General features: G+C 36.1%; 1 protein-coding gene across 3 annotated transcripts in view; it reads left to right on the top strand.

The window, feature by feature from the left end:
* ATG5 (autophagy related 5) overlaps positions 1-21,974 on the top strand; it is a 171,003-nt gene extending 149,029 nt beyond the window's left edge. For 2 of the 3 annotated variants that reach the window (XM_012554419.2, XM_023727616.1), the window contains exons 6-7: positions 1,882-1,999; positions 19,737-21,411. In XM_012554419.2, the coding sequence (XP_012409873.1) occupies positions 1,882-1,999; positions 19,737-19,873 (255 nt within the window). In that variant the 3' untranslated portion in view covers positions 19,874-21,411. Of the gene's footprint in view, positions 1-1,881; positions 2,000-19,736 lie in introns of all 3 variants that reach the window. The other variant, XM_023727615.1, reaches the window with a different exon arrangement.
* The last annotated feature ends 5,684 nt before the right edge of the window (positions 21,975-27,658 follow it).

Here is a 27,658-nt window from a genome sequence, read left to right as displayed (position 1 = left end):
GAGAAGGGAGAGGGTTGACATGTTGTGGGGTTGTTAACCAATGTCATAAAACAGTATGTGTACTACTGTTTCATGAGAAACTATTTGTTCTGTAGGCCTTCACCTGAAGTACAATAAAAAATAAATAAAAAGAGAGACAGCTCCACAATAATAGTAGGAGACTTGAATACACCACTTTTGGTGAAGGACTGAACATCTAGAAAGAAGCTTATTAAACACACAGAAGATCTAAATGCCACAGTCAACCAACTTGATCTCATAGACATATACTGAACACTCCCCCCAACAGCAGCCAAATATACTTTCTTTTCCAGTGCACACGGAGCACTCTCCAGAATAGAACACAGTTTAGGCCCTAAAGCAAGCCTTAACCCAAAGCATCGAAATACTACAGAGCATCTTTTCTGACCATAAAGCCATAAAAGTAGAAATCAACAACAGAAAAAGCAAGGAAAAAAAAAAATCAAACACCTGGAAACTGAACAACACCTTGCTCAGGAATTACTGGGTTATAGAGGGAATTAAGGACGGAATAAAGAAATTCACAGAATCAAATGAGAATGAAAACACATTCTACCAGAACCTTTGGGACACAGCAAACGCAGTGCTCAGAGGTCAGTTTATAGCAAGCATAAAGAGAGCACAAAAGAAGCCCTCAGGCGCCAGAAGAAAGGAGATAATAAGAATTAGAGCAGAATTAAATGAAGTAGAGAATAGAAAAATAATTGAAAGAGTTAACAGGACCAAAAGCTAGTTCTTTGAAAAGGTCAACAAATTGACAAACTTGGCCAAACTGACAAAAGAAAAACAGGAGAGGAAGCAAATAACCTGAATAAGAAATGAGATCGGCGATATCACGACAGACCCAACTGAAATTAAAAGAATGATATTATGCCTGTTCTGTGCTTGGCACAGTTCCTCATTTAGTCCCGCAAGAAACTTATTACAGGGGATATGAAATGCCCCAAATTTACAGATAGAGAAACTGGGTGCAAGATCATAGACCACTTAAATGATATAGCGCTGTCAGTGACCCCAGCTGTTTCCACAGCCTCTGCGTTCTGCATCATGATGAGAGCTCCGTCATCTTTGTGGTGCTCCTATATAGGTAGCTTAGGAAAATGTAACTTAATTTAAAAAGTGTGCAAAATAATAGAATTATTAGCGATAAATTATGACATTGATTGACAAGGAAAATGCTGCATCTGTTGTTCTGAAATTTTTCAGATTTAAAGAAAATTTAAAATACCATATGCCCTTTACGTAGATTCACTAGTAGTTAAAATTCTTCTGTATTTACTGTCTCTACAAACACAGATTTTATTTAACCTTTTCAAGGTAAATTTCAGACATCATGGCACTTTACCCGTAAATACTTGAGCATGAATTTCTTAAAAATAAGGATATTGTCCCTGTAATTTTCACATTTAAGAAATTTAACATTCAGTAATACCATTTAATATGCATTATGTATTCAGATTTCCCCATTTATCCCAAAAATGTCTTTGATAATTGAGTTTTTTCTTCTCCAATCCAGTATTTTCCAGTCAAGTTTTATTCTGTGTATTCAATTGTTATGTCTCTTCAATCTCTTAATTGTTTTGTTTTTTAATGCCTTGGAGTTTTTTTGAAAAGTCCATGCCAGTTGCCTTTAGAATGTCCCACATTCTGAATTTTTCTTACTGTTTTCTCATGATTAGATTTATGTGAATTTATCATGTTAAATACTTTGGGTAGTAATACTGCATCTACGATGTTGTATGCCTCTGATTATACCACATCAAGAGGCACCTAATACCAATTTAAGATGTCTAATCTATTAATTTGTAACTAGCAGCAACAAAGACTTAAGTGCTTGAATTGTTTTTTCATTTTTCACAGACAACAACTGAACGACCTTTTATTCAGAAGCTGTTTCGTCCTGTGGCTGCAGATGGACAGTTGCATACACTAGGAGATCTTCTCAGAGAAGTTTGTCCTTCTGCAATTTCTCCTGAAGGTAATCAGCAACATTGAAAGATTTCTTTCATTTTTCTTTTAAATTTGTTGTTAATGAGTTAACATAAGCATTCTACATTTGTAAGTAACATTCTATTGGGTTACTTTTGAAGACTTTTTTATCTTGTAGGGAAAAATTTTTTGAAACAGAAGCACTTAATATTTAATTTATATTTTATAAATGATTAACATTAACAAAATCCAGAATTGACTCTCTGGCAAAATAAAAATATACCATTTTAAAATTATCATCTTATCACAACTCTTGTGCCATGGGTCTTTTATTTCTGAATTTAATTATGATAAATAATCAAACATTAACCTTTTTAACCTATGAATCCTATTTCTGTAGATTTTAAAAGTTTTGAACAGTGATTCACAAATATTTTCTCCCATTCTGTAACTTGTCTTTTCATTTTCTTTGAAGCATAAAAATTTATTGTTTTTGTTTGTTTGTTTTGTTTTTTGGAGTGTGCTCTGTTAAATAATTTTAAAAATTAATGTTTTTAATAGAAAGTACACTTACATGGTTCCAAAACACAAAATATGTAAAAGAATCCAATGAAAAGTCTCTCTCCCAACTTCTATTCCCCAAACCCTAACCCCAGCTTCCTTCTCTAGAGGCAACCAGTGTTACCATTTTCCTATAGATCCTTTCAGATATAGGAACTATTCACAGTAATTTTTTTGATCCAGGAATAATCTTAATGTTCCAGTTTATTTTCTCTGTGCTGTATGGGTTTCTTTCATAACCTGTTCTTTGTCTATTTTGCTGCATTTTTGAGGATTTTGGAGTATAGACTAGTTGTTTCATTTGAAGTATAATTAAGAGATTAAATAATTTTTATTCCTGACAGAAATGGAATCCACAGGCTTCATACCTGCCCACTGCGAGCACTGGCTTTCAGTTATTCATTTCTCTGTACTGTATTTTTCTCTCTTTTTGAGTACTGTGTGGTATTTTAAAGAACATTGAAAAAATACTTTCATCAATTTGTTGTTGTTAGCTGCTGTTGAGTCAACCTCTACCTCATGGTGACCCCGTGCACAATGGGATGAAATGTTGCCCATCCCCATGATCAGTTGTGGACTGGACTGTTGTGATCCATAGGGTTTTCATTGGCTAATTTTCAAAAGTGGATCACCAGGCCTTTCTTTCTAGTTTGCCCCATTCTGGAAGCTCCATTGAAACCTGTTCAGTATCATAGCAACAGGCAAGTCATCACTGACAGTTGGGTGTTAATTTTGTATTTGACATCTTCAAAGAATCGTATAACTGTAGTGCCTTAGAATTAATTTAGTTCAGATCTTTTAATTTTTTAGATGTGTAGCTAAAGGTGTCTTAGCTACCTAAGCACAGAACTAGGTTTAGAACTTAGGTCTGTACCTCCTGGTTCATTGGTTTTTCCACTTAACCATGCTACCATTTGTTTTTGTCTTCATTTTTTTACCTTTTAATTTAGTTTAAAATAACATTCTAAAATGCTTGCTTTTCCCTAACCACTCTGTGATTTGTGTTTAGTGCTTAATTGCCTGTATGCTCCCTTTTATAGTATTTCCTGGTATGATCTTAGAAACCCTGAGCCTCTACTGTTTTTATTTTGCTCATTTTGTTATTCTAGTGTTCCTGTATGTAATTCTGGCCATACCTTTTGTTGAATTTATTAAAACGGTGACTGTGACCATCAAGCATGGAAATGAAAAGCAGTCACACACTTTGAACTGATGCCCTTTGTGCGAATGCGCCTTCATGCTCTCTTTTGCAGTTTCTACATCCATGTCGCAACAATACATACAAGATTGACTTGGCCTCTACACAAGAATGCCTTCTTATTCTTTTAAAGACTATTTGTTCTCATAAATTTGTAGCCTGTCCTACCTACATACCCATTCCTGGAGGTGTCTTCCTTTGTATCTTTTTTTGGCGGGGAGAGGAGTTGGAAGACTGAGCCAAAAGTTGTTTTTTTTTTTTTTTTTTTTTTTATTGTACTTCAGATGAAGGTTTACAGAACAAATAGTTTCTCATGAAATAGTAGTACACATGCTGTTTTATGATATTGGTTAACAACCCCACAACATATTAACCCTCTAACTTCTCAACCTTTTTTTTTTGTTGTTGAAAATACACATAGCCAAAGATACACGTTTCAAAAAAATTCTACATACACAGTTCAGTGACATTGACTGCACTCTTCCAATTGTGCTGTTATTCTCACTTAAGATGAAGGCTTACAGAACAAAATAGTTTCTCATCTAACAGTTACTACAAATGTTGCCCTATGACAATGGTTAACAATCTCACAACACATCAACAATATCCTTACTCAACCTTGGGTTCCCTATCACCAGCTTCCTTGTCCCCTTCTGCCTTCTGGCCCTTGGCACTGGACTCCTCCTGTACCTCGTTAGTCTCATTTAGTTTTACGGGGCTGTCCACTCCCAGGCTGAACAGTGAACCTCGGAGGTAACTTCACCACTGAGCTAAAAGGGTGTCTGGGGGCCATACTCTCAAAGGTTTCTCCAATCTCCTTTAGGGCAGTAAATCTGGTCTTTTTTTTTGTGAGTTAGAATTATGCTCTACATCCTTCTCCAGCTCAGTCCAGAGCCTTCTGTTGTGATCCTGGTCAGAGCAGTCAGTGGTGGTAGCCGGGCACCATCTAGCTGTACTGGACTCAGTCTGGTGGAGGCCTTGGTAGCTGTGGACAATTAGTCCTTTGGACTAATCTTTTCCTTGTATCCTGTTCTCTTCATTCTCCCTTGCTCCCGAAGGGATGAGACCAGTGGAGTATCTTAGATGGCTGCTCACAGGCTTTTAAGACCCCAGACACTACTCACCAAGGTAGAATGTAGAGCATTGTCTTTATAAGCTGTGTCATGCCAATTGAGCTAGGTGTTCCCTGAGACCATGGTCCCCACAGCCCTCCGCCCAGCAGTTCAGTCCCTCAGGGAGTTTGGATGTGTCTATGGTGAGCCAAAAGTTTTTTAAAATGAGATTTCATAATCTTTTGTATTTTTCCAAGGTTTTACAATTAACTTTTGTTTGTTTTCTTGCAGTTTTGTTAATATTTTTTCACAAATAAAAGAACTATACTTATAAGAAATTCGGGAGCCCTGGTGGCACAGTGGTTAAGATCTCATCTGTTAGCCAAAAGGTCGGCATTTAGAATCCACCAGCTGCTCCCCTGTGGGGCAGTTCATTCTGTCCTGGAGGGTCGCTATGAGTCAGAATTGACTTGATGGCAATGGATTTGGTTTTTGGGTATAAGAGATTTAGAAAGTAAAATCATAAACAGTTTTTTTTTCTTTTTTTTAAGTTGTTTATTGAATCACTGATAATCCCAGTATTCAGAGATACATACTATTGATGTTTGGCTCATACACAGAAGATATAAATGTATGATGAATTCTAAATGTAAACCAATATTATAACTGCTTATAAAGATAAAATATATCAGAATATGGCTAGAATTCCATGCCTCTGATTTTTACCTTTTTTAGAAATGAACTTTTAGAAATGCCAGAAGTGTGTCTTACGGTAATGAAGGAATAAGCGAATAACCCTACACCCCCTGCAGCCAGCTCAATTATCGTCATGCACTTGTTAAAATATATTAAAAATAAAGTTCTTTGAGACAAGAGGTCCAAAAGTAAACTGCAGTAGGTACTGCTGCTAGTGAAAGTTTTTTATTAAGGAAAACCAAACAGAAGATCATACATTTATTTGACATTTCAACGAGTCATAAGTAACCCTGGAAGGTTCATTTGTAACTTTACTGAGATACTGTGAGCCTGACATGTGGGACTGGGTCACTTGGCTAATGTGGGAGCTTTGCCCTTTCAGTCTCATCCTGACGCCCTCTGCTCTTCATTGTTCTCTAGTCCTCACTGCATATGTATCTTATGGATGAAATGATATAGTATCATTCACAGTGGAAATTCCAAAAGATCTTCAAATGTAGCCTTCATAGAACTCATCAAACATGAGCAGAGGTGTACTGTGCTCATGTTTGGACAGAAATTTTCTGTTAGGCTCTACTTAAAATTGGTAATTGTATTTCCTTTTCTTAAATTTATCATTATGCTATCAAATTCTAAGTTTATATGGGTTAAATTATTTGCCTTGATTGCTTCATTTGCCCTCCATCTCTGGGCTTTGTCCCGAGACATGAGCAGCATTCACTAATCTTGGTGATACACAATCTCTTAATATTTTAATCCATTGACATTGTCTTTTCTAAAGATCAAAAAAATAATAAGTTGATTATTTTCATTGTTCTGCGTTAGTGAAGATGATGAGATTACTGGACCCATCAGAAGATAACCTCTGATTTCCCCTCTTTAATTATTGTTCTTTATCTTAATCTCAAGAAGTTAAATTAATTAACCTTTATTATTTTTTAATTAACTCATCTTTAGCACTAGAAAACAAAACTCCTTTAAGAAAAGAATAATACATGCAGGCAATTTAAAGGCTTTTCATTAAAACCAGTCCTGTGGGACCTCAGTCTGGCCATATATAAACACTACAATTATGGTCCAAATTTTAAGTAAAATAATTAATTTTGAACTATTCTGTAATTCATACTTGACAAATATTAATGAGCCCTATTCCACCCTAGAATTACTGGATCATTGTATGAAAGCAGATCAAAAACATTTGAACTTGTGTTTTCAACGTTTATTTCAAGGGTTTTTGGTTTTTTCCCTTTGAGAATAAGGTTAATTTCTAACTTTTATCACACATTTTTATCTTATTGTCAGGAGGCCTTTAATCAGTTTATTAAAGTGATGTATTGCAATCACTTAATACAATTTTCTTTTTATAATTATAGCTAATTAAATAGGATATTTTTCTAATTAAAATTTTGGTTTATGTCCTTACTTAAGAAGTAATAAAGGTGATAAGCAAAAGTCCATGGAAGAGTTAACATGGACATATTTTGAAAACCTTCTTAAAAAATGTAAAGCATCAAGGCTGTGGAAATATTTGGGGTGGAAATAATAAAATATATAAAATAAAAAATTTGTGCATGGAAAGAGATACATGGTATATGTTAGCTGTGATATTATGTATTTATTAAGACCTATACTGCTAAGTAGTATAGATCCGGAAGAAGTTAATGTAAGTATTCTTAAATGAGTTTGTATTTCTCTGATAAACAGCACTCTCCTTCTGTTTGTGATCATAGGATGAAAGCTCTGTAAGCTTGTATATGTACATTTTTACTGCTACATCGTGTAGTGTGCTCTTAAGATTGAGATCTCATTCCCCAGGAAGCATTTCTGTCTAAGATTAATTGCCCTTTTAAAATCAGCGTTTGATGTATTCCTTTGGCTATATCCTGACTTGGTTTAACCCTCTTTGACCTGACCTCACTGACTATTACTGCTGTGGCTGAGTCAAAATCCTTCAGCATGATGTATGCACTTCAGATTTCAGCCTGTGGTTTTTCATGTCAGTGGATTCAATTAGTTGGCATTTTACTAATGAACATATCAGAGGTTAAAGAATTTGTCAGCCAGAACAAAATTGTTCAGACTTGTGGTAATCAAAAAGCTCATCTCTTTATTCTTTAAAACTTTTTCAGAAATATTAAGTATTTATCAAAATATTTACCTTGAGTGTCACATATTCCAAAATAGCAAAATCAAGTTAGTTTTCTGCTGAATTATAAAATATAAATGTGACGCCATAAAGCTAAACACAGTGGTTCCAGTGGTTGACCTTAGATTTATTTTATTCCATATTCACAAGTGTGAACTAAAAAAAATTTACTTAATTAAACTGAAATTTTCTGATTAAAAACATTATGAATTTTCATTGAAGATATACTGTTTCTTTAGCCTCTTTTAAATTAAAACAGATCCTGTGTATTTACTTATTAATAGGAATTGGGGAACTCAGACATTTCACTGGAATCTCAGGTAACCTGTTTTTAAAGACATTTAGGTCATATTCCTTGTTGAAAATTGGCAAAGAAATTAAGACTAAAATGCAGATGGGGATGGGGGATGTTATGAGCCACTGGTAATAGAAATCTCTAAAAGGCAGCTTCATCACAAAGATGAATTGTTCTCAAACAATGATAATATGCAAAAATGTGTAACATAAAGATTTTGGATTTTATTTTTCCTTCCAAAGTTTTCATTTCTTCTTTCCTGAGTATTTTCATCTTTTTTTTTTTTAATTAAGAACTTTTCATAAGGTCTATTAAATAACATAAACATAGTACAATAGGATTCATTTGACTCCTAAATGATGTGCTCCACGGAATATATATGTTGAGAGCACTACTAAATGGGTTTACAATGCTTAAAAAAAAGCATTTTTTTTTTAAGGTCAGACATTCATTTAGTTGTTTGTATAATCATTGGTTTTTTTTTTTTTTTTAATGAATTTATAAGTCTTGTGCCATGCTGCATAGAAAAAGAGTAATTCAGAGTATATATTAACATGAGTCCAAATTCTGCATGCCAATCACATAATTGAATCAATGCTTTTCATGTATCTTTTTGGTATATCTTATACTAAGAAAATTACGTAGTCCCATGACTTTGTATACAGGAAGAGAATTACCATGAGTCCTTACTTTTTCTCACTAAACCATGACTCTTTTTAAACTAGTTTTGTGTCCTCACTTACTTTATAAGTGTTTTTGGCTTTCTTATTTTTTAGAGCATGAGTGGGGGTTGGAGAGGAGAGTCACTCGCTTTTTTGAATACCTACTATGTCTGAGCCTTATGCTGGGCTCTGAGCTACACACTTTACTTGGATATCCCATCTGATCCTCCATGCAGCCCTGGAGACTGGAATTCTTAATCCACCCTGTCAGATGAGGAAAAAGTCTCAGAAGGTTAAATGATTTGCCTGTGAATTCAAAACTAGTGAATTATGAGCCTGTGGTGATTTGAACTCTGATTTAAAATATTTTACTATTTTGACATGAAATACTCATATATTAGAACTAAAGGACATCTACTTCTCTATTGTAAATCAGTGGTTTACAAACTGTGACCTACAGAGTTATCACCAGACATAAGTCAGCAAGCAGGACTTGAGACTGACCCAAACCTGCATTTACCCAAGCTTCCCCACCTTCACCTGTGTTCTGTGGTGGATTTCTGCATAAAATTTGGTTTGAAGGAAAATTCTACACCTGTATGATCTTAGATTTATTTGAGAGAGCATTTATATACAGACTTTACCTCAAAAATTCATTCAGAATGTCTGAGGAGGGGTCCAGTTTATGTATTTTTTTTAAATCTCCTAAATTATTTCTGATGGTCAGCAACGTTTGCAAGCCATGGATCTATACAAGCACTTTGACTTCATGTAAAGGAAATGGTCTCAGAGATAAGAGACCTGTCCAGAGTCATGCATGACCAGAATTATAATTCAAGTTGCCTGACTCTCATTCCTCTATCAGTACATAGTTGGCCCATTCTCTTTTATGTCTCATTTATATTATTGTATGTAGTTACATTCATTATATATATACACCTATACACAGACATCATTTTGTATATATATAAAGCATATATTTATGTATAAAGAAGTTATCGTTGTAACTTTGAAATTTGCACTTACGATTTGTTTGGCTAATGCTTTTTTGTTGTTGTTGTAAAAATGGCATGGGGGCGGTACCTGAACTCCTCAAACCCCACAAGGGGGAAGGAGAACCAAGATCAACAGCGCAAGGCTGACTTCCATGAGGCGGAGGCCAGACAGGCCTCCTCTGTCTGCCATCTTAACCAATTCTGACACCACCCGTCCCTCCCACAGCACTCTGCTGAGTTCAATAATTCATTACAATGGCCACACAGAACTCACAGACCATACTCACAATTTATAGGGTTTATCAGACCATACTCACAATTACAGGGTTTATTAGGAAAGTAACAGGTTACAATTCAGGCCCAGGAACACTCGAGGATACAGTTTTTCTGTCAGGACAGCCTCTTCTCTTTCCCCCACACCCCGCCCCCCACCCCAGCTTATGGCTGTTCTTTTTTGGTGGTGGTAGGATTCTCCTCTCTGCTCTGGAATTGGCTTTTTTTAAGGCAAAACTGACCACTCCCTTGGTGAGCCACAATTACCCTATCACACAGTCCCACCAATCACCTGAATGGGAGTTACAAGACCATGGCTAGAAATGCCATGCAGCTTTGTTTTTATTAGGCTACTGCTGGTGATAATTAAAAAAAAAAAAATTATATGATAGATTTAGATTTTTATCTTATTTCATAATACTTGGACTTATCAGTAAGATTTAAGGAATTAAATTTATTGTGATGTTCTGTGTTGAAATATGATCTCTTAAGATTTAAGATTTAATGCTTATGATGAATTTCTTCTCTACCCAAAGAGAGTACATGTTTCTTACATTTACTTCTGACCTTTATTACTTTTTTCCTAAATTTTGTTTATTTTATTGTTTTTGAGAATATATACAGCAAAACATAACTAATTCAACAGTTTCTACATGTAGTTTAGTGACATTGATTACCATACTTTTACGCAAATAATGTGTGCATTCTACGTGTTTGCCAACCCCTCCGCCCTCACGTGAGTTATTTCACACGCACTGCTATGCCTTTTTTTCTTTGCTTTTTTTTACACATTGCTATTAAAAAAAATATTAGCATAGTACACTTACAAAATACCTTGCAGGGGTACTGACGGAACACAACAGAGAGTTCCTGATGGAGCAGGAGAAAGGTGGAGTGCAGAACTCACATTCTAGTAAGAAGACCAGACTTAATGGTCTCACTGAGACTGGAGGTACCCCAGAAAGCATGGCGCCTGAATTCTGTCAGCCCAGAACTAAAACAATTCCCAAGGTCAACTCAACTCGTCAGACAAAGATTGGACTGGACTGTGGGACATAAAATGGTACTCGTGAAGAGTGTGCTTCTTAGCTCAAGTAGATACGTGAGACTAAATGGGCAGCTTCTGTCCAGAGGTGAGATGAGAAGGTAGAGAGGGTTAGGAGCTGGTTAAATGGACATGGGAAATTAGGGGTGGAAAGGAGGAGTGTGCTGTCACAGTATAGGAAGAGCAATTAGGGTCACATAACAATATATGTATAAATTTTTGTATAAGAGACTAACTTGAAATGTAAAGTTTCACTTAAACTACAGCAATAAACAAACAAAAAAATACCTTACAGGGGTAGGGAACACTTGGCAAACAAACGTAGAAGCACACATTATTTGCATAAAAATACGGTACATTTTTCGAGTTATGTAACCATTCTCACCCTCCTTTTTAGAATTGTTCCTCCCTCATTACCATAAACTCACTGCCCCCTAAGGTTCCTATCTAATCTTTTGAGTTGCTGTTGTCAATTTGATCTCATATAGATAGTTCTTAAAAGAACGTAATACTCAAGGCAGACCTTTTTTCCTAGTTAAACTATTGCTCAGTTTTAAGATGACTTCAGGAGATATTTTCAGTTTAAGGTTTAAATATTATCTCAGGGCAATATTTTCTGGGGTTCAACTACCCTCATGGCCCCAGAAAATCTAGAGTCATGAGAATTTGAAATTCTGTTCTGCATTTTCCCCATTTTGATCAGAATTCTATAGACTCTTGGATCAAAATGTTCCATAATGGTAGCCAAGCACCTTCTGGTTCTTCTGGTCTGGTAGTAAAGGAGACAGTTGTTCATGGAGGCAATTAGCCACACGTTCCATATCCTCCTCCTATTCCTGACTCTTCTTCATCCTTTGCTGCTGCAGGTGAATAGATACCAATTGTTGTGCCTTGGATGGCCACTTGGAAGCAAGCTTTTAAGACCCCAGGCACTGTGCAACAAACTAGGAGGTAGAACAGAAGCACTAAACATGTTATTTGGACAATTAACTGAAACCATGATCCTAAACCTCCAAACCAAGGAACCAAATCCCATGAGGTGTTTGGTTGTACATAAGCAGCCTCAGCAGCTACCGTTTTGTTTTTTATTTTTGTCATCGTAAATACATCTATCACACAACTTTTGCCAATTCAACTTTTTATAGGTGTGCAACTTATTGACAGCAATTACAATAATTGGCTGTGCAATTCTTCCCTTGATCAATGCAAGTTTTCCATCACCATTGAACTCCTCCCCTTCCCTCTCGCCTCTGGTAACCACTGATAAACTTTGGTCTCTATACATTTGCCTTTACTTGTCTTTTTATATAAGTGAGGTTACATAATAGTTGTCCTTTAGTGATCGGCTTATTTTGCTCAGCATAATGTCTTCAAGCTTCATCCATACTGTATCAAGACTTCATTTCTCCTCCTGGCTGAGTAGCGTTCCATTGTATGTAAGTACCACATTTTGTTTATCCATTCATCTGTTAATGGGTGTTTGGATTATTTCTACTTTTTTGCCTATTATGAATACTGCTGCAGTGAACACTGGTGTACAGTCTCTTTTTGAGTCTCTGCCTTCAAGTCTTTTGGATATATACCCAGGAGTGGAATTGCTGGGTCATATGGTAGTTCTATTTTTAGTTTTTTGAGGAACCACCACACTGTTTTCCACAATGGCTATACCATTTTGCATTCCCACCAGCAATGGATAAGCGTTCCAGTTTCCCCATATCCTAGCCAACATTCGTTATTTTCTGTTTTTTTTTTTTTTGTTTGTTTGTTTGTTTTAAATCTTAGCCATTCTGTTGCTGATAGATGCTGTTGAGTCAGCAACCCTATGTACAACAGAACAAAACACTGCCCAGTCCTGCACCATCCTCACAATCATTGGTATGCTAGAGCTCATTGTTGCAGCCACTGTGTCAGTCCATCTCGTTGAGGGTCTTCCTCATTTTCACTGACTCTGTACTTTACCATGCATGATGTCCTTCTGGTCCCTCCTTATAACATGTCCAAAGTACATGAGACAAAGTCTTATCATCCTTGTTTCTAAGGAACATTCTGGCTGTACTTCTTCCAAGACAGATTTGTTTGTTCTTCTGGCAGTCCATGGTATATTCAATATTCTTCTCCAACACCCTAATTCAAAGACATCTTCTTTATTCATTGTCCAAGTATTATTGTAGAACTATCTATTTCTCCCTTCAGTTCTATAAGTGTTTGCTTTATGTATTTAGGTGCCCTGATGTATATTTATGATTATTAAATCTTTTTGATTAATTGATCCTTTTATCACTATATAATGTCTGTCTTTATCCCTTCTGACAGATTGTCTTAAAGTCTATTTTGTCTGATATTAAGATTGGCACCCAGCTCTCTTTTGGTTATTATTTGCATGGAATGTGTTTTTCCATCCTTTCACTTTCAACTTATTTGTGTCCTTGGTTTTAAGGTATGTCTCTTGTAAACAGCATATAATTGGGTCTTGTATTTTATCCATTCTGCCACTCTGTGCCTTTTGAGTGTAGTATTTACATTCTCTGTAATTACTGATAAGAAGTGACTGACTTCCGCCATTTTTTTTTGTTTTTTGTGGGTTTTTTTTTTTTTTTTTTTCTTTGTCTTTGTCCTTTAGCACTGCTTGCTTTTGTGTTTTGTTGGTTTATTGTAGTGAAACTTTTTTCTTCCCTTCTCCTTTCCTTTTTTGTATATTTTATGTATTTTCTTAGTGCTTACCAAGAATATTACATTTAAGAGCTTGGTGAATTGAAACTAACTTAACTTCCATACATACAAGAAATTCTGTGTCTATACCATTCCCCTCACCCCCATTTGTTGTTATCACTAATTATGTCTTTGTATTTCATGTGCCCTGTAACATAATTTTATCCGTGGATTTTATATATTTATTATTAAAAAACATGAAGGACAAAACATTCAGAATTATGAAGCATGAATACCTAATTACTAGTCCCCCTTATACTTGTTCATACATCTCCCTTTATTTTAGGGGTCTTTCTTTTTATGTATAGCTTTGAATCACTTTCTAGTGTCTTTTCCCTTTCAGCTACAGAACTCTCATTATTTTTGTAAGGACAGTCTCATGGATATGAACTCTCAGCTTCTGTTTGTCTGGGAATGTTTTAATTTCACCCTCATTCTTGAAGGATAGTTTCGCTGGGTATAGTATTCTTGGTTGACAGGTTTTGTTTTGTTTGTTTTTTTTTTTTTCTTCTCTGCACTTTAAATATGTCATTCCAGTGCCTTCTGGCCTCCAGTGTTTCTGAGGAAAAAGCCGCATTTAATCTTATTGGGGAGCATTTGCATGTAACTGTTTGCTTCTGTCTCACTGCTTTCAGGATTCTCTATCTTTAAATTTTGAGAGCCTAACTATGATGTGTCTTGGTGTAAATCTCTTTGGGTTTATCCTGCTTGGAGTTCTTTGAGCTTTTTGCATTTGTAGATTCATGTCCTTCGTTAGATTGAGGAAATTTTCTGTTATTTCTTCAAATATTCTTTCTGTCCCTTTCTCTTTCTCATCTACTTCTGGAATTCCCATGATGTGTGTATTAGGTCTCTTGTTGTTGTCCCATAATTCCATTAAACTGTGCTCAGCCTTCTTGAGCCTCTGTTCTTGTTGCTCTTCAATGTCTGTAATTTTAACTATCTTATTCTCTAATTTGCTGATTCTTTCTTCTGCCTGATTAAATCTGTTGATAAGTCCTTGTATTGTTTCTCATTTCAGTTGTTTCTTTCTGTTGCAGTATCTCTTTTTTTTTAGATCATCATTTTGTTCTTGCATTTTCTTTTAGCTCTTTGTCTGTGTTTTCCCTAAGTTCTTTAATTAATGTTTAATGTTGTATTATATTCTTCCATGTGTTTCAATATTTGGTCATCCCTGGATGCGCTTTCAGTCCCTTTGTCTTGTTCATTTGGATGGGTCATTGTTTTCTCTTCTTTCTATGTGTTGTGATTTTTTTTTTGTTGAGACATTGGAATTTTTGAGGGTTTAACTTTGTCAGTTTTCCCCAGTATTTCATAATTTTGCCTTCTGGCCTTCTATTTAATTCATAAACCCAAAATATTATTAATGACTGTCCTCCTATTTACAAAATGAATTAGCATAATAATAATTTTAGATTTAAAAAAAAGTACAGTGTGGACATTCTACAAAATACTGACATGTATTCTTCATAATTGTCAAGATTAAGAAAGCCTTTGATACTGTACCAGATTCAAAGAGAGTAGAGAGACATGAAAATTAAGTGCAGTGTGTGATTCTTAAACTGGCTCCTAGACTAGAGAAATAAATATTATTGAGGCAGTTGATAAAATTTGAATATGGATTACATAATAGTATTCTATCAATTTTTTTTTTTTTAGTTTTTTGTATTTTAGATGAAGATTTACAGAGGAGACTAGTTTTTCATTAAATAATTAATACACATATTGTTTTGTGACATTGGTTGCCAACCCCACCACATGTCAGCATTCTCCCCTTCTTGACCTTGGGTTCCCCATTACCATCTTTCCTGTCTTCTCATTCTTGACCCTGGGCTGGTGTGCCCATTTAGTCTTGTTTTGTTTTATGGGCCTGTCTAACCTTTGGCTGAAGGGTCAACCTCAGAAGTGACTTCATTACTGAGCTGTAAGAGTGTCCGGGGGCTCAATATTAAATTTCTTGATTTTTTAACTGTACTGTGGTTATGTGAGAAATAGACACTGAAGTATTTAGAGATGAAGGGGCTCAAGGAGACTCCAGCTTATTCTCAAGTGATTTGGAAAACACACACACAGAATGATAAAGCAAATGGGGCAGATGTAAACAATGGGTGAATCTGGGTAAAGAGTACATGGGAACTTCTCGTACTATTCTTGCAACTTTTCTATAATTTTGAAATTACACCTTCACTTCACTTATCAACATGATTAGGTTCCAAAGACCAGGTTGCTATGCGAAATCAGTGTTGTACAAAAATGGAGGATGACTACATCAGATCACAAAATGGAGGACAGCTACATGATTACATAACTGCCAAACCACTGAGAATCGTGGCCCAGCCAAGTTGACACATAACCTTAACCATCAAAGCCAACATTACTCCCACCTCCTACCTCCGCATATCTTTAATGCGCAAAATACATAGTAGATTTTTTTACTATTCTCATAAATGAGAAATGTCGGATAATGAAATAGTTGGTAAGTGAGGAGAAAGTGTATATCAAAATCAGAGTTACCCCCAAGTAGTGCCCTGTATAAAAGAAGTTCATATAGAACTAGTTCACTTGATCACTGTGTCAAATGTTTGCCTACTTTAAAGCATTAATGTTAACATTTTTAAAAAATCTGAGTGGGTGAGGTGTGGAGTAACATATTTCTCCTGAGTCATTTTCTTTGTAATGACTTATTTCTCATTCCCGAATATATTAAATTCTAGATTTCCATTTTGAAACACGGAGACACGTTTACCAAAAACACATTTACTTTAGTAGTGTCATCAATATTTCTTTTTTACTGTTAGAAAAAAAGAAACGTCAACCAATTTTTCACTGTTCCCTTTTGTTAGTTCTGATATTGCTAAAATGTCCAGTCATGCTTTGTTGTTATTTATGGTTGCATGAATTAAGGTAATAGCATATATGCTTTTTGGCTTATCTGGAAACATTTTTTGTTGCTGTTTTAAAATTTAATAACCATATAGGAAGAGCCCTTTTACTTAGCAATACTAAAACATTAATCTTGGCACTGCATTTTACCAGCAAGGAAATTATCCAATCTGTGAAAACATTAATTGATCCATTATTATGTATCAGACACCATCCTAGGCACTGAGGATACAGTGATAAATAAAAGAGAAACTTTAGTTAATCCAAGGGAACTGCTGTCCCATTCCAAGAATCACTCTGGTTACAGTTGTGTTGTTGGGGCAGTCAGGAAAGAAAAAAAAAAAAGACAAATACACAATATATGCGAATGTAGGCACTGAAAAATAATATATTTAAAACATAAAACTGTTGTGTTGTCAGTCCTTCTAGACTGTCCTTCTAGATTCTCTTCCTTAGTTGCCTTAGTGATCCTTTTATGCTATAGATTTAGCCCTTTTGTGCTAATGGATACTGCTAGGGACCAAGTACTTTTTCTGCCTCTGAAGGTTTATTTGGAGGCTGCTGCACCCCTGACAGTGCATGCTGTCACAAGGCAGGGGCCTTTATGACTGTTTGAAACCAAAGAAACGGGTGTATGCCACAAATTACTGTTTTTTTCAGGGTATTGTATGAGGCATCTCAATTTTTGGTAGGAAAAATAGAAAATTTTTATTTGTTACACACACATATTTACCAATAAACCCCAGTGGGGCTCTCGGGTATAATTAGTGGTCCTTCATATATACCACTCAACATTTAGGATAGGTTTGTGGGAGTGGGCAAGAAACAAAAATTCATACTACCTACCAAAAATTCAGACACAGTCAATGGTTCAGTGTGCTTCCACTAATGAAAACACATGATTCCAAAACAAAAAATTCAAAGCAGAAAATAATCGGAGCACAAAAGTGTTCAAGTGGCCCCACCTTCTAAACCAGAAAAGCAGTGATGCCTATTCTAGACTCTGATAGTGTGATTTATTAGTTTGTTAGAGGAAATGTTTAAATAGTGCTTATGTTCTCCAACTCTATTGTACAGCTCATAAAATCCATCTATCCTTTTGTGTATGAGGGTTGATCTTTTGCCTTTTAAACACCCTGTGCATCAGTGGACTGTATGCCATGTTGTATTGACTTCCACATTTAAATACTGCTTTAGGCACAGAATTCTGGATGTTGAGTTGTGACTTGCTTCTTCTGCTCTATGTTTCAGCATATCCAAAGGCAACTCTGGCTTAAGGAAAAATGTAACAGATAAGGAACCACTGCTCTTTCATTTTTTGACTCATTGCTAAGTAGGACGAACATTCTGAGAATTCTAAAGTATTTCAAAGAAATATAATAAGAATATGAAAAGAACTACACCAGAAATGTTGTCAAATATTCTAAGAAAGATTTAATACGGTAACATCTTGGCAATCTGGCACTTTCAGAGAATTAATCATTCTGGATAGCTAAGAGTTTATCGATTTGATTATCAACATTTTAAAATCTTCCCAAAGTACTAATACCATGCTTTCTATGGTATTCTGTATATAGCTTAATATTTTATTTATATGTGATTTGTATCATCATTATGAAAACCAGTCATTGTAGTAACACTGTGATCACAGTTATGTAAAACAGTATGTATAGATGCAACAAAGATTGGCTGAGAAAACAATGAAAATATTTTTTAGGTTAATAGTACTATGAGGTGATAACATTTTCCAAATTTTTTTAAAACTCTGACACAGTGATTCGGGGATTTGGGACTTTTTATTTGGTTGGCTTTGGGATTGATAGTATGTTTGTTAGATTTTTTTTTTTTTTTTTTTTTTTTTTGCATTCTTTTCTCAATTCTACATAGTGTTTTTGTGTCTTCCCTTATTATCAGTCAATTGACTATCAGTGGATTGACTTCCCATAACTCTGCTGCCTCTAACAGAAAATTTAAATGTTTTTTTAAAAGAATCTCTTAGTTTTAGGTTTTAAGGCACCATACATTATCACTGTACATCATACACCCATTTTGCCTACACATTAGAGCACTAGGGATTCAAAAGTCACTTTGAACAGAGCAGAAAGGAAGAATTAAGGTATTTCCCTCTCCTGTAGTTCCATGAATTCCCTGTTTTTTTGTTGTCCTCTGTCTCCAGGAAGCTGAGAGGTTTAAGCGTTGTGTTTTGAAGAGATCACAAAGGAGAAAAGCCATGAATTGTGCTAAAGGAGCAACACAAAGATTCTTGGTGGTTCTGTGTTTTGTTAGTTCATTAGAGGAGTTTGGTTTTGCTTTCTTTGTTTTCCTACAACAACCAAGAGTGTTTCTGTTTACTTAAAGGCTGTCAGTGCATCATCCCAAAATCATGAAAAACAAAAAATCTTTAATGTGGAGTAAAATTTGAATTTAAAAGAGAAGTGTGAATTGCAGCACCTTTTTAATTAGACAATAAAGAAAACCAGTTGTCTTCGAGTCAGTTCCAACTCATAGCGACCTTATAGGACAGAGTAGAACTGCCCCATAGGGTTTCCAAGGAGCGGCTGGTGGATGCGAACTGCCAACCTTTTGGTTAGCAGCTGTAGCTCTTAACCACTGTGCTGTCAAAAATCAGTCAGGTTTCATAACTCTGAAACAGGAATCCCTGAGTCAGACTTTTAGTTCCTTCTGATGAAAACTTTGTTGACTCTTATTCTAATAATGACTCTAAAACTTTTTCTTACATGCTTGAACAGCTTCACTGAAAATTAACCTAAAGCTCCCATCTGTTTTATTAAACGTCTCTCCAAACACTGATTTTTTATTCTTTGTAGTCACATTTCTGTTATCTATTTTTTAAATATGTATTGACCTACTTCCTATAGATATCATTCTTAATAGCTAATTACTACAGTTTTTGATGTGTAACTAAAGTAAATTTGGTCAGTGGGTATAATGGGCTGTTTTCTCCACTATAGTTTCATTAACGTCAATCTTAGGTAAGCACAGTAATTAAGAAAGAATGAATACTTTCACATATAGCAACAGAATTTTTATCAGAATTCATTGTAACCCTCAGGTTTCTGTTTTGGGTGATACATATTGCAACATTTGAACTTTCTCCATGTCCACGTTTCCTGCTCAGGAGACAGATGAGGTTTAACTTGTTAAAGCTGTAAAAATCCATTTAATTCACTAAGGATTCTCAAAAGAATAGATTTTTTTCTTCAACTACTTTGACTCTTAATAATCACTTTTGGATTTCTTTCCTGGATAGATGGGGAAAAGAAGAATCAAGTAATGATTCATGGAATTGAACCAATGCTGGAAACACCTCTGCAGTGGCTGAGTGAACATCTGAGCTACCCGGATAATTTTCTTCATATTAGTATCATCCCACAGCCAACAGATTGAAGGATCATCTGTTTGCCTGAATGGAATCACCCTTAAACAGGATTTACCAGAGCATGTCACCTTTCTGCTTCAGTCAGGTTTGGTGGAGGCAACTTGACCAGAAAGACTTTGCTGCTGCAAGCCAAACAGGAAAAAGATTCCATGTCAGATAAGGGCGATTGGGCTGGTCTTACTTTGCATCAGCACTGCTTTCCTCCACTGCCGTCATTAAACCTCAGCTGCGAAGTGAAAGACTTCACAGGACCACTGCAAGTCTTCTATTTTCTTGTAAAATATAATGAAGCTGAAACCTTCAGCCTAAGAAGAAAATGGAAATATGTGCCATCAGTTTGTATTTCTGATTAACAAATAAACAGGGGTATTTCCTAAGGTGACCATGGTTGAACTTTAGCTCAAGGGAGTGGAAACATTGGTTTAATTTTCAAGAGAATTAGACTTAAGAAAGTAAAAGAGAAATTCTGTTATCAATAACTTGCAGTAATTTTTTGTAAAAGATCAAATTACAGTAAACCCATCTTTCCTTAATGAAAATTTCCTATGTTTACAGTCTGTCTATTGGTATGCAAACAATCTTGTAACTTTGATAATGAACAGTGAGAGATTTTTAAATAAAGCCTGTAAATATGTTTTGTCATTTAATAACATACAACTTCGTCACTTTCCAAGTACTGTCTGACTCACAGACAGTATATCACTGTTTTTACTTTATGTGTTACTGTTCAGATTGGCCATTATTGGCATGGGTAGATGTAGGGCATAGGATAACTTGTCTCAGGAACTGTCATAGAATTTCTCATTGCCAATTTTAAAATCTGTTTTCTTTACATGCGAAAGGTATAGATAATGTTAGTTTTTCTTTGCTGTTTTGTTTACCACTATAAACCTGTCAAATCATAGTATGGTTAAACATCTGTATAAGATAATTTTGCATTTTTGGAAAAAAACATTCCTTTCCAAGCTAGTGTTTTTTATTGGCTCCCTGTGGTCCCCTGACAGCCATCCTTTGAAGTAGAACAGTTACTTATCTCCTGCCTGCAGTAGCTTTTCCTTAACTTTACCAAAAATATTCAGATGTTACTGGAGCTCTTATTCAATATAAGGAAATTTTTGCTGCACTCTATTATCAAGCTGCTGGGATTCTACCAGCTAAAGGTATTTGTGCATTACAGTGTGTTTCTTGTGAGCTAGCTTGCTGTCCATATTGAATGTCGACCCATTTGAGTATGCTAAAAGACTTATAGTATCATACAATAATGGTTTTAGATTCCATAATAGAAATGAACATTTTTCTTATAAAAAATTACCTGAATGTTGAAGTGAGATCCTGCTAGTGCTCATTACTTTCTTTTCTTTTTTAATTTTCATTGCTACCTAGCAGATTTGTTTACAGAAAGAGGAGGTTGTACTTGGTCAAAGAGCAAATATTCTGCATTGGAAATTATAGGGCTCAATCAAAAAGAAAATCATGGTACCAATATGAGCTGAGAAAAATAAAAGCAAGTAGAAAATATATCTGGCCAATGTAAATAAATGAAAAAGTGGAATTTCAGTAAAGGCAGAAAAAAAAAAGTAATATCTGAGTTACTTACAGATAAAAAAAACCCACTGACTTGTATTTTTGCAGAGAGGTTGGTCTGAATATGATTGTTCACATTTAGAAGTGCTTACTCTTCTATTCAGTTTGGGGATTTTCCCTCTTGATGTTTTGACAGACTGAAGTGAGCTTCAGAGAGCAAAAGGATCAAAATGCCAGGGAGTGCTAAGTTGGGACAAAGAAAGTATGGTGAGAATGGTAAGCCATAGTAGTTTTCCACGGATGAGACCAGTCAGTGTAAGGTCTCTGCAGTGGGCTTGAGTAAGCTGCTGCTATTTTCTTCCAGATTTGAAAGTAAATTTCGTCAGGCCATTGCCCATTCTTACTTGTTCATTATTACACAAGCATTCTAACTGTATTACTCTAGTCTTCTGGTCCCAGGTAAGTAAAGCCTCCAACACCCAGAGGAAGAATTAAAGCACAAATTAGTGCTTGGCTTAACTATCTATTTTTATTTCCTTTTATTTGAATATTTAAAGTTTATGGTTTATTAAAAAATTAAGTAAACTTTGTGTCTTTATTTCTAGAAGTTGGAAGTGGCATTTATATAAAGCAAGTTACCTGTTGGGGAAATTGTTAAAATTTCCTTAGTCTTAAACACCCAACGTAAACGTTTCTTTAAAAAAATGAAAAAGATGAGGGATAAAAGAGAACATATGAAAGAAAATTGGAGAGGGCCACAAATCTCCATGTGCTTGTTTAACTCATCTTTAGTAAATAGTAACCCCCTAGGAAAATGAAAATCTGTTTCCCAAATATTGGCTTTGTTAACTGGGAAGGAACAAATTTAGTCTAAATAAAGGATATCATTGCTTATTCTTCATAATTGGGTTTTACATTTGAATGACCTGAGTTCTGACTGTGGATAGAGTTTAATTGACTTCCTTATGTATATAGAGACTGGAAATGGCCTGTTCATAATTTATCAAGGTTGACCTACCTGTCTTTATAGGATGATGGTGTGTAGTCCATATTCTAATCTGAGTCCGAGGTGAATTCATGAATGGGCTAGTCTTGTTATGTTTATCCCAGTTCACTGGCAACTAGATAGGAATTGATCATTTCCTCCCCCCGCTTAAAAAAAAAAAAAAAAAAACTAGTATACAAGATCTAGAGCCCTGGTGGCGAAGTGGTTAAGAGCTCAGGCTGCTAACCAAAAGACTGGCAGTTCAAATTCACCAGCAGCTCCTTGGAAACCTTATGAGGTAGTTCTACTGTGTCCTATAGGATCGCAATGAGTCGGAATCAACTCGACTGCACACAGCAACAGCATACAAGATCTGTCATCAAATGACAGTAACTTTTAATAGTAATCTTCCTAAGGTGTGTTTATGTTTTTATAAGCTACTGAGGTAACTTTTTCTTCTTTCATTTTTCAGAAATTCAGTTTATGTGGGTCATGCCAAAGAACAACAGTCTTTACTTTTTATTTATCGTAGTGTTCAAATTTAGGTCTGAGGTAAGCTGAGTTTCCTGTTAGATGTGCCAGCATAGTTGAAATGCAAGTGTAGAATCTTGGAGTATGATAGGAAAAAATCGAGTGTCAAGATACTTGAGACAGGTTAGACCCATTCAAAGTCAATCGCTGGGATATAATCAGTCAAAGTACCTACTTAATGTGTTGAGTTCCGTCATCCTCTTAAGTGTTTTCTAACTATAGTCGTTTCCGCGTCTGAAAGTATTAAAAATTACCCCAGGGGCGAGGGAAGGGGGAAACACATGCCTTTTTTCAGATAATTTGAGATTGATACTTTATAATTCTAAAAATTCATTTGACAAAAAATGCTTTAAATTCAAGCATGAATTACAAATTTGTGATTCTCTTATCAGCAAATGTGATACTGTGGAATCTAGTAGGCATAATACAGTAAGGATAGGTGGCTCAGTGGTCAAGAGCTTGGCTGCTGACCATAAGGTCGGCAGTTCAAATCCGCCAGCCACTCCTTGGAAACCCTATGGGGCAGTTCTACTCTGTCCAGTAGGGTCACTATGAGTCAGAAGTGACTCGACGGCACATAACCAACAGTAACAACAGCAGAGTGAAGAAGGTTCTCAAAATAACTGTATTTGTTAACGAAGAGTGTGTTAGAATGGTAAATAATAAGATTAAGATAAATCTGAAGGTTTAGGAATGTCAGCCTGCATTGACATTCAGTTGATTTCTTCTGAAAGTGATTAGCTTCCCCTCTAGCTTTTGCACCCCCCACATTACAACAACAAATAAAACACAGCCAGGCTTTTTCATCTTTCCCCAGTTCATAGTGGAGTGTCTAGCACATATTTGGTGCTTAGTGAATGTTTATTTAAAAAAAAAAAAAACCTGAAGATTATTGAATGACACTTCAAAATCAATGTTACATTTTCCTGTTAAGAATATCAGCTATAAAAATAAAAACCTTGCCGTTTAGAAATCAATATACAAAGGGCAGTTGGTTTGAGTTGGCATTACATCAAACTGATGAAAAGTTGCTTACTCAAATAAGCTACTTTCAGTAGGGACCCTTGTGGACCAGTTCCTTACGTCAGTCCACATTCATTTTTGTTGCAACGTAGACCACAGAACGTATCTTCTGTTTCAACATCACTGTAATTTAAGCAGCTCTTAACGTTGGAGCAATTCTTGCAAAGCATCTGGAGGTGTTTGTTAATTCTGACCGTTTCATAAATGAGTGATTTATGTCTTGCTTTTGCATCTAAGACTATACTTCCGAAAATGTAATACATTTTTAGCAAGGGGAGTGTGTTAGGCCTGTGAGCAAGGTTATTCAAACAAAGGTAACTATTAGAACCTTCCTCATGAAGGCTTTAAGAAAATATTTGGGTTTCAGTCTTTAATATCTCAAGTGAAGGAGGCTATCTGCCTGCTTCACAGCTTATTTAGACAATGCTGATAAACTTTTCCTTCATAACACTGTGGTTTATAATTAAATATTTGTGTAGTTGTTTGTTTCCCACACTGCAGTATAAACTTCACAGATGCAAAGACTAGGTCTGTTTAGCTAAGTATTCTATCTCCAAGACCTAGTAGACTGGAAAATAGTAGACTGCAATAAGTACTTGTTGAATAAAAGTTTGGAGAAAGGTATATATTACCTGGGAAATGCTGCATTAAATCATTAGATCATAATGATTTAAAGTTATACAGCATAAGTCTTCTCCCTCCGTTTCTGAGTACTGGCTGTTTGAAAGACGCTCCCCAGCTTCTACTCATCTTTAAGCAAAATATCTCTAGTTCCTTCAACCATTCCTTCCCTCAGATACGTTCCATTTTGTCTGTCACTCTTGAAATTCATTCACCAAGTGTTTACTAACTACCTGATATATGCCAAGTAATGTGCTGTGGGGTGGGGGATACAGCAGTGAATGTGATAGGTATGGCTTCTGCCCTCAAGGAGCTTCTCGATTTTCATACTGCAATATTGCATGGATAGTCTGGCTGCTCAGCTATAGTCGGGAAGGGCCAAGATTAATCACAAGTTCTCTTTACAAAACATACATCCAAATATAAAAACTAAAGCAAGTGGTCAAAGGATTGGTGAAAACCCCTACCCAAGGATTGAAAAGGGGTTCAAACCCCCAACCTTTCAGCTAGTAGTGAAGCATTTAACATTTTCACCACCCAGGTCTTTTGTGCAGGCCGAGGGAAAAATTTCATTTTCTGACTACCAGCCCTCTTCTGGGTATTAAATAATATGCCATCTCAACCAACCCTTCCTTAAAGAAGTTGGTCATTCCTGGTCCCTATATGTCTATAGCTCCTTTTATCATTGTTTTAAAATTATCGTGTAATACGAAATGTCTCTGATATACTGTAAAGAAGCTAATGTTAGAGTGTGACAGAGAAAGTTACTGATGACCTCTGAAGGTATTGCCAGGTCCTGAAACCAACGTTAAAATGTGAGGGGTAGCCAGGTCAAGAAAACGAAAACAAGTTACAGGGTGAAGGTCATGTGGGGGCAAATCAGTTAAAAGCTAAGTTACTTTTGGACTACACTATGCAGGAGAAATTGGAGTAAAAAAATAGAAATGCTAGCTGGGTAGGTTATGATGAGCAATAGTCCAACTGAAATGTGTGATGGGCATCTTTCATTCTAGGTAGAACAAAGCCCACACATTAGTCTTAAAGGAAACCACTTAGGACAGCTCAGGGAAACCAACTCTAATTGCTAATTCTGTCAGGCACATCCTTCCAGATTTTATAGAATTCCACGTGATTCACTTATCTGTTCAAACATTTGTTGAGCAAATAGGGTATCTGATGGTCTGGAAGAAACAAGACATGGTGTCTAGCCTTAAGGAACCTCCATAAGTGGAGAGAAGACATCCAAAAATAACTATACAACAGAATTCTTGGAAATTGCAATGAGAAAGGTATAAAAACACTATGAGAAAATAGACTGAGAGAAGGATTTACTTTGAGCTAATTAGATGATACTTTGCTTGACATCTCAGCAGCATTTGACAGTTGATCACACCTTCATTCTTGAAACACTTTCTTCACTTGTCACCACACCCTTCTGGTTTTCCTCCCACCTCAGCCCCTTTCTTGGTTTCCTGTGATATTCTTTTCTTCTCTTCTTGACCCCAAAATATTGAAATGTCCCAGGGCTCAGGCTTTGGCCGTTTTCTCTGGCTACGCTGACTGTGTGATCTCATCCCATGGCTTTCAACATCATATTTTGTCTCCAACATTAACCTCTACCCTGAGTTCCAAACTTATGCCCAACTGCCTGTTTGACATCCTGTCTTAGATGTCTAGTAGGCAGTTCAGATTTTACTTGGTTAAAACAGAACTCTTGACTTTTTCCTCAAACCCACACCTCTCCCGCTCTTTCCTGTTTAAATAAATGCTACCCAGTCCCAAAACCTAGGAGTCATCTTTAATTCCTCTCTTCCCCTCACACCGCATATGTTATCCATCAGCACATCCTAATGAATCTACCTTCAAAATAATACCCTAAATGTATCAATTTCTCACCACCACTGCTACCACCAAGTCTAAGCAACTATTGTCTCTTACCTGGACTACTACAGTAGCCTCTTATCTGGTCTTTCTGTTCCACTCTTGCTTCCCTTCAGCTTTTTCTTCAAATGATATGGCAGTTTCTTGATCAAAAGTTTCCAATATCTTTCCATCCCACCTGAAATAGATCTAAATTCCTTAGCAAATTCTGACCTCATCTCCTATCACTCTCTGCCCTGGCTACACTGGCTACCTTGCCCATCTTGCTGTCTCTTGATATACATGATCATTCTTCCTCCAGGGACTCTGCACTTGATACCATCTCTCCCTGGAACTTTGTTTGCCTGGCTGGCGTCCTCCATTCCAGTCTCTGCTTCAAAGTCAGCCTTTCAGAGAACCCTTTGCTGACCACCTAATCTAAAATCATACCCCAACCCTACTCCCATCTCCATCTCTATTTCCCTCAGCATATTCTATCCACTTCCTCATAGTACATCTCACTATCTGAAATTATGTATTTATTGGTTTATGACTATATAACTAACATTTATTGAGTGTTTGTAATGTCCCAGGCACTGTTCTAAGTGCTTTTCAAGTATTGGCTTATTTAATCTTCATAGCCATATGAGATAGTTACTAGTATCTCCATGGGGAAATGGAGGCATAGGACAGTTAAGTAACTTTCCCAACATGAGGAGGTAAATGATAGAGCCAGGATTTAAACTCAGGCAAAATGGGTCCATAGTCTAAATTTACTCTTACCCACTTCCTGCTGTTGCCTTGACTTAGTTTTGGTCACCTCACACCAGAATGTAAGCTCCTTGAGGGCAGGGATTTGTCTCGTTCTTTTCTTTATCCCCATTCCTCTAACAGTGCCCAGCACATTATTGTTATGTTGTTAGGTGTCATTGAGTTGGTTCCAACTCATAGCGACCATATGTACAACAGAATGAAACACTACTCGGTCCTGTGCCATCCTCATGATCGTTGTTATGCTTGAGCCCATTGTTGCAGCCACTGTGTCAATCCATCTCATTAGGGGTCTTCTCTTTTTCGATGAACCTCTACCAAGCATGATGTCCTTCTCCAGGACTGATCCCTCCTGACATGTCTAAAGTACCTGAGACGAAGTCTCGCCATCGTCGCGTCTAAGGAGCATTCTGGCTGTACTTCTTCCAAGACAGATTTGTTCATTCTTTTGGCAGTCCATGGTATATTCAATATTCTT

The sequence above is a fragment of the Trichechus manatus genome, unplaced genomic scaffold (genome assembly GCF_000243295.1).
Source record: "Trichechus manatus latirostris isolate Lorelei unplaced genomic scaffold, TriManLat1.0 scaffold00017, whole genome shotgun sequence".
Lineage (NCBI taxonomy): Eukaryota > Metazoa > Chordata > Mammalia > Sirenia > Trichechidae > Trichechus > Trichechus manatus.
Note: the sequence above shows the minus strand (reverse complement) of the source record. Positions and strands in the feature narration are given on the sequence as shown.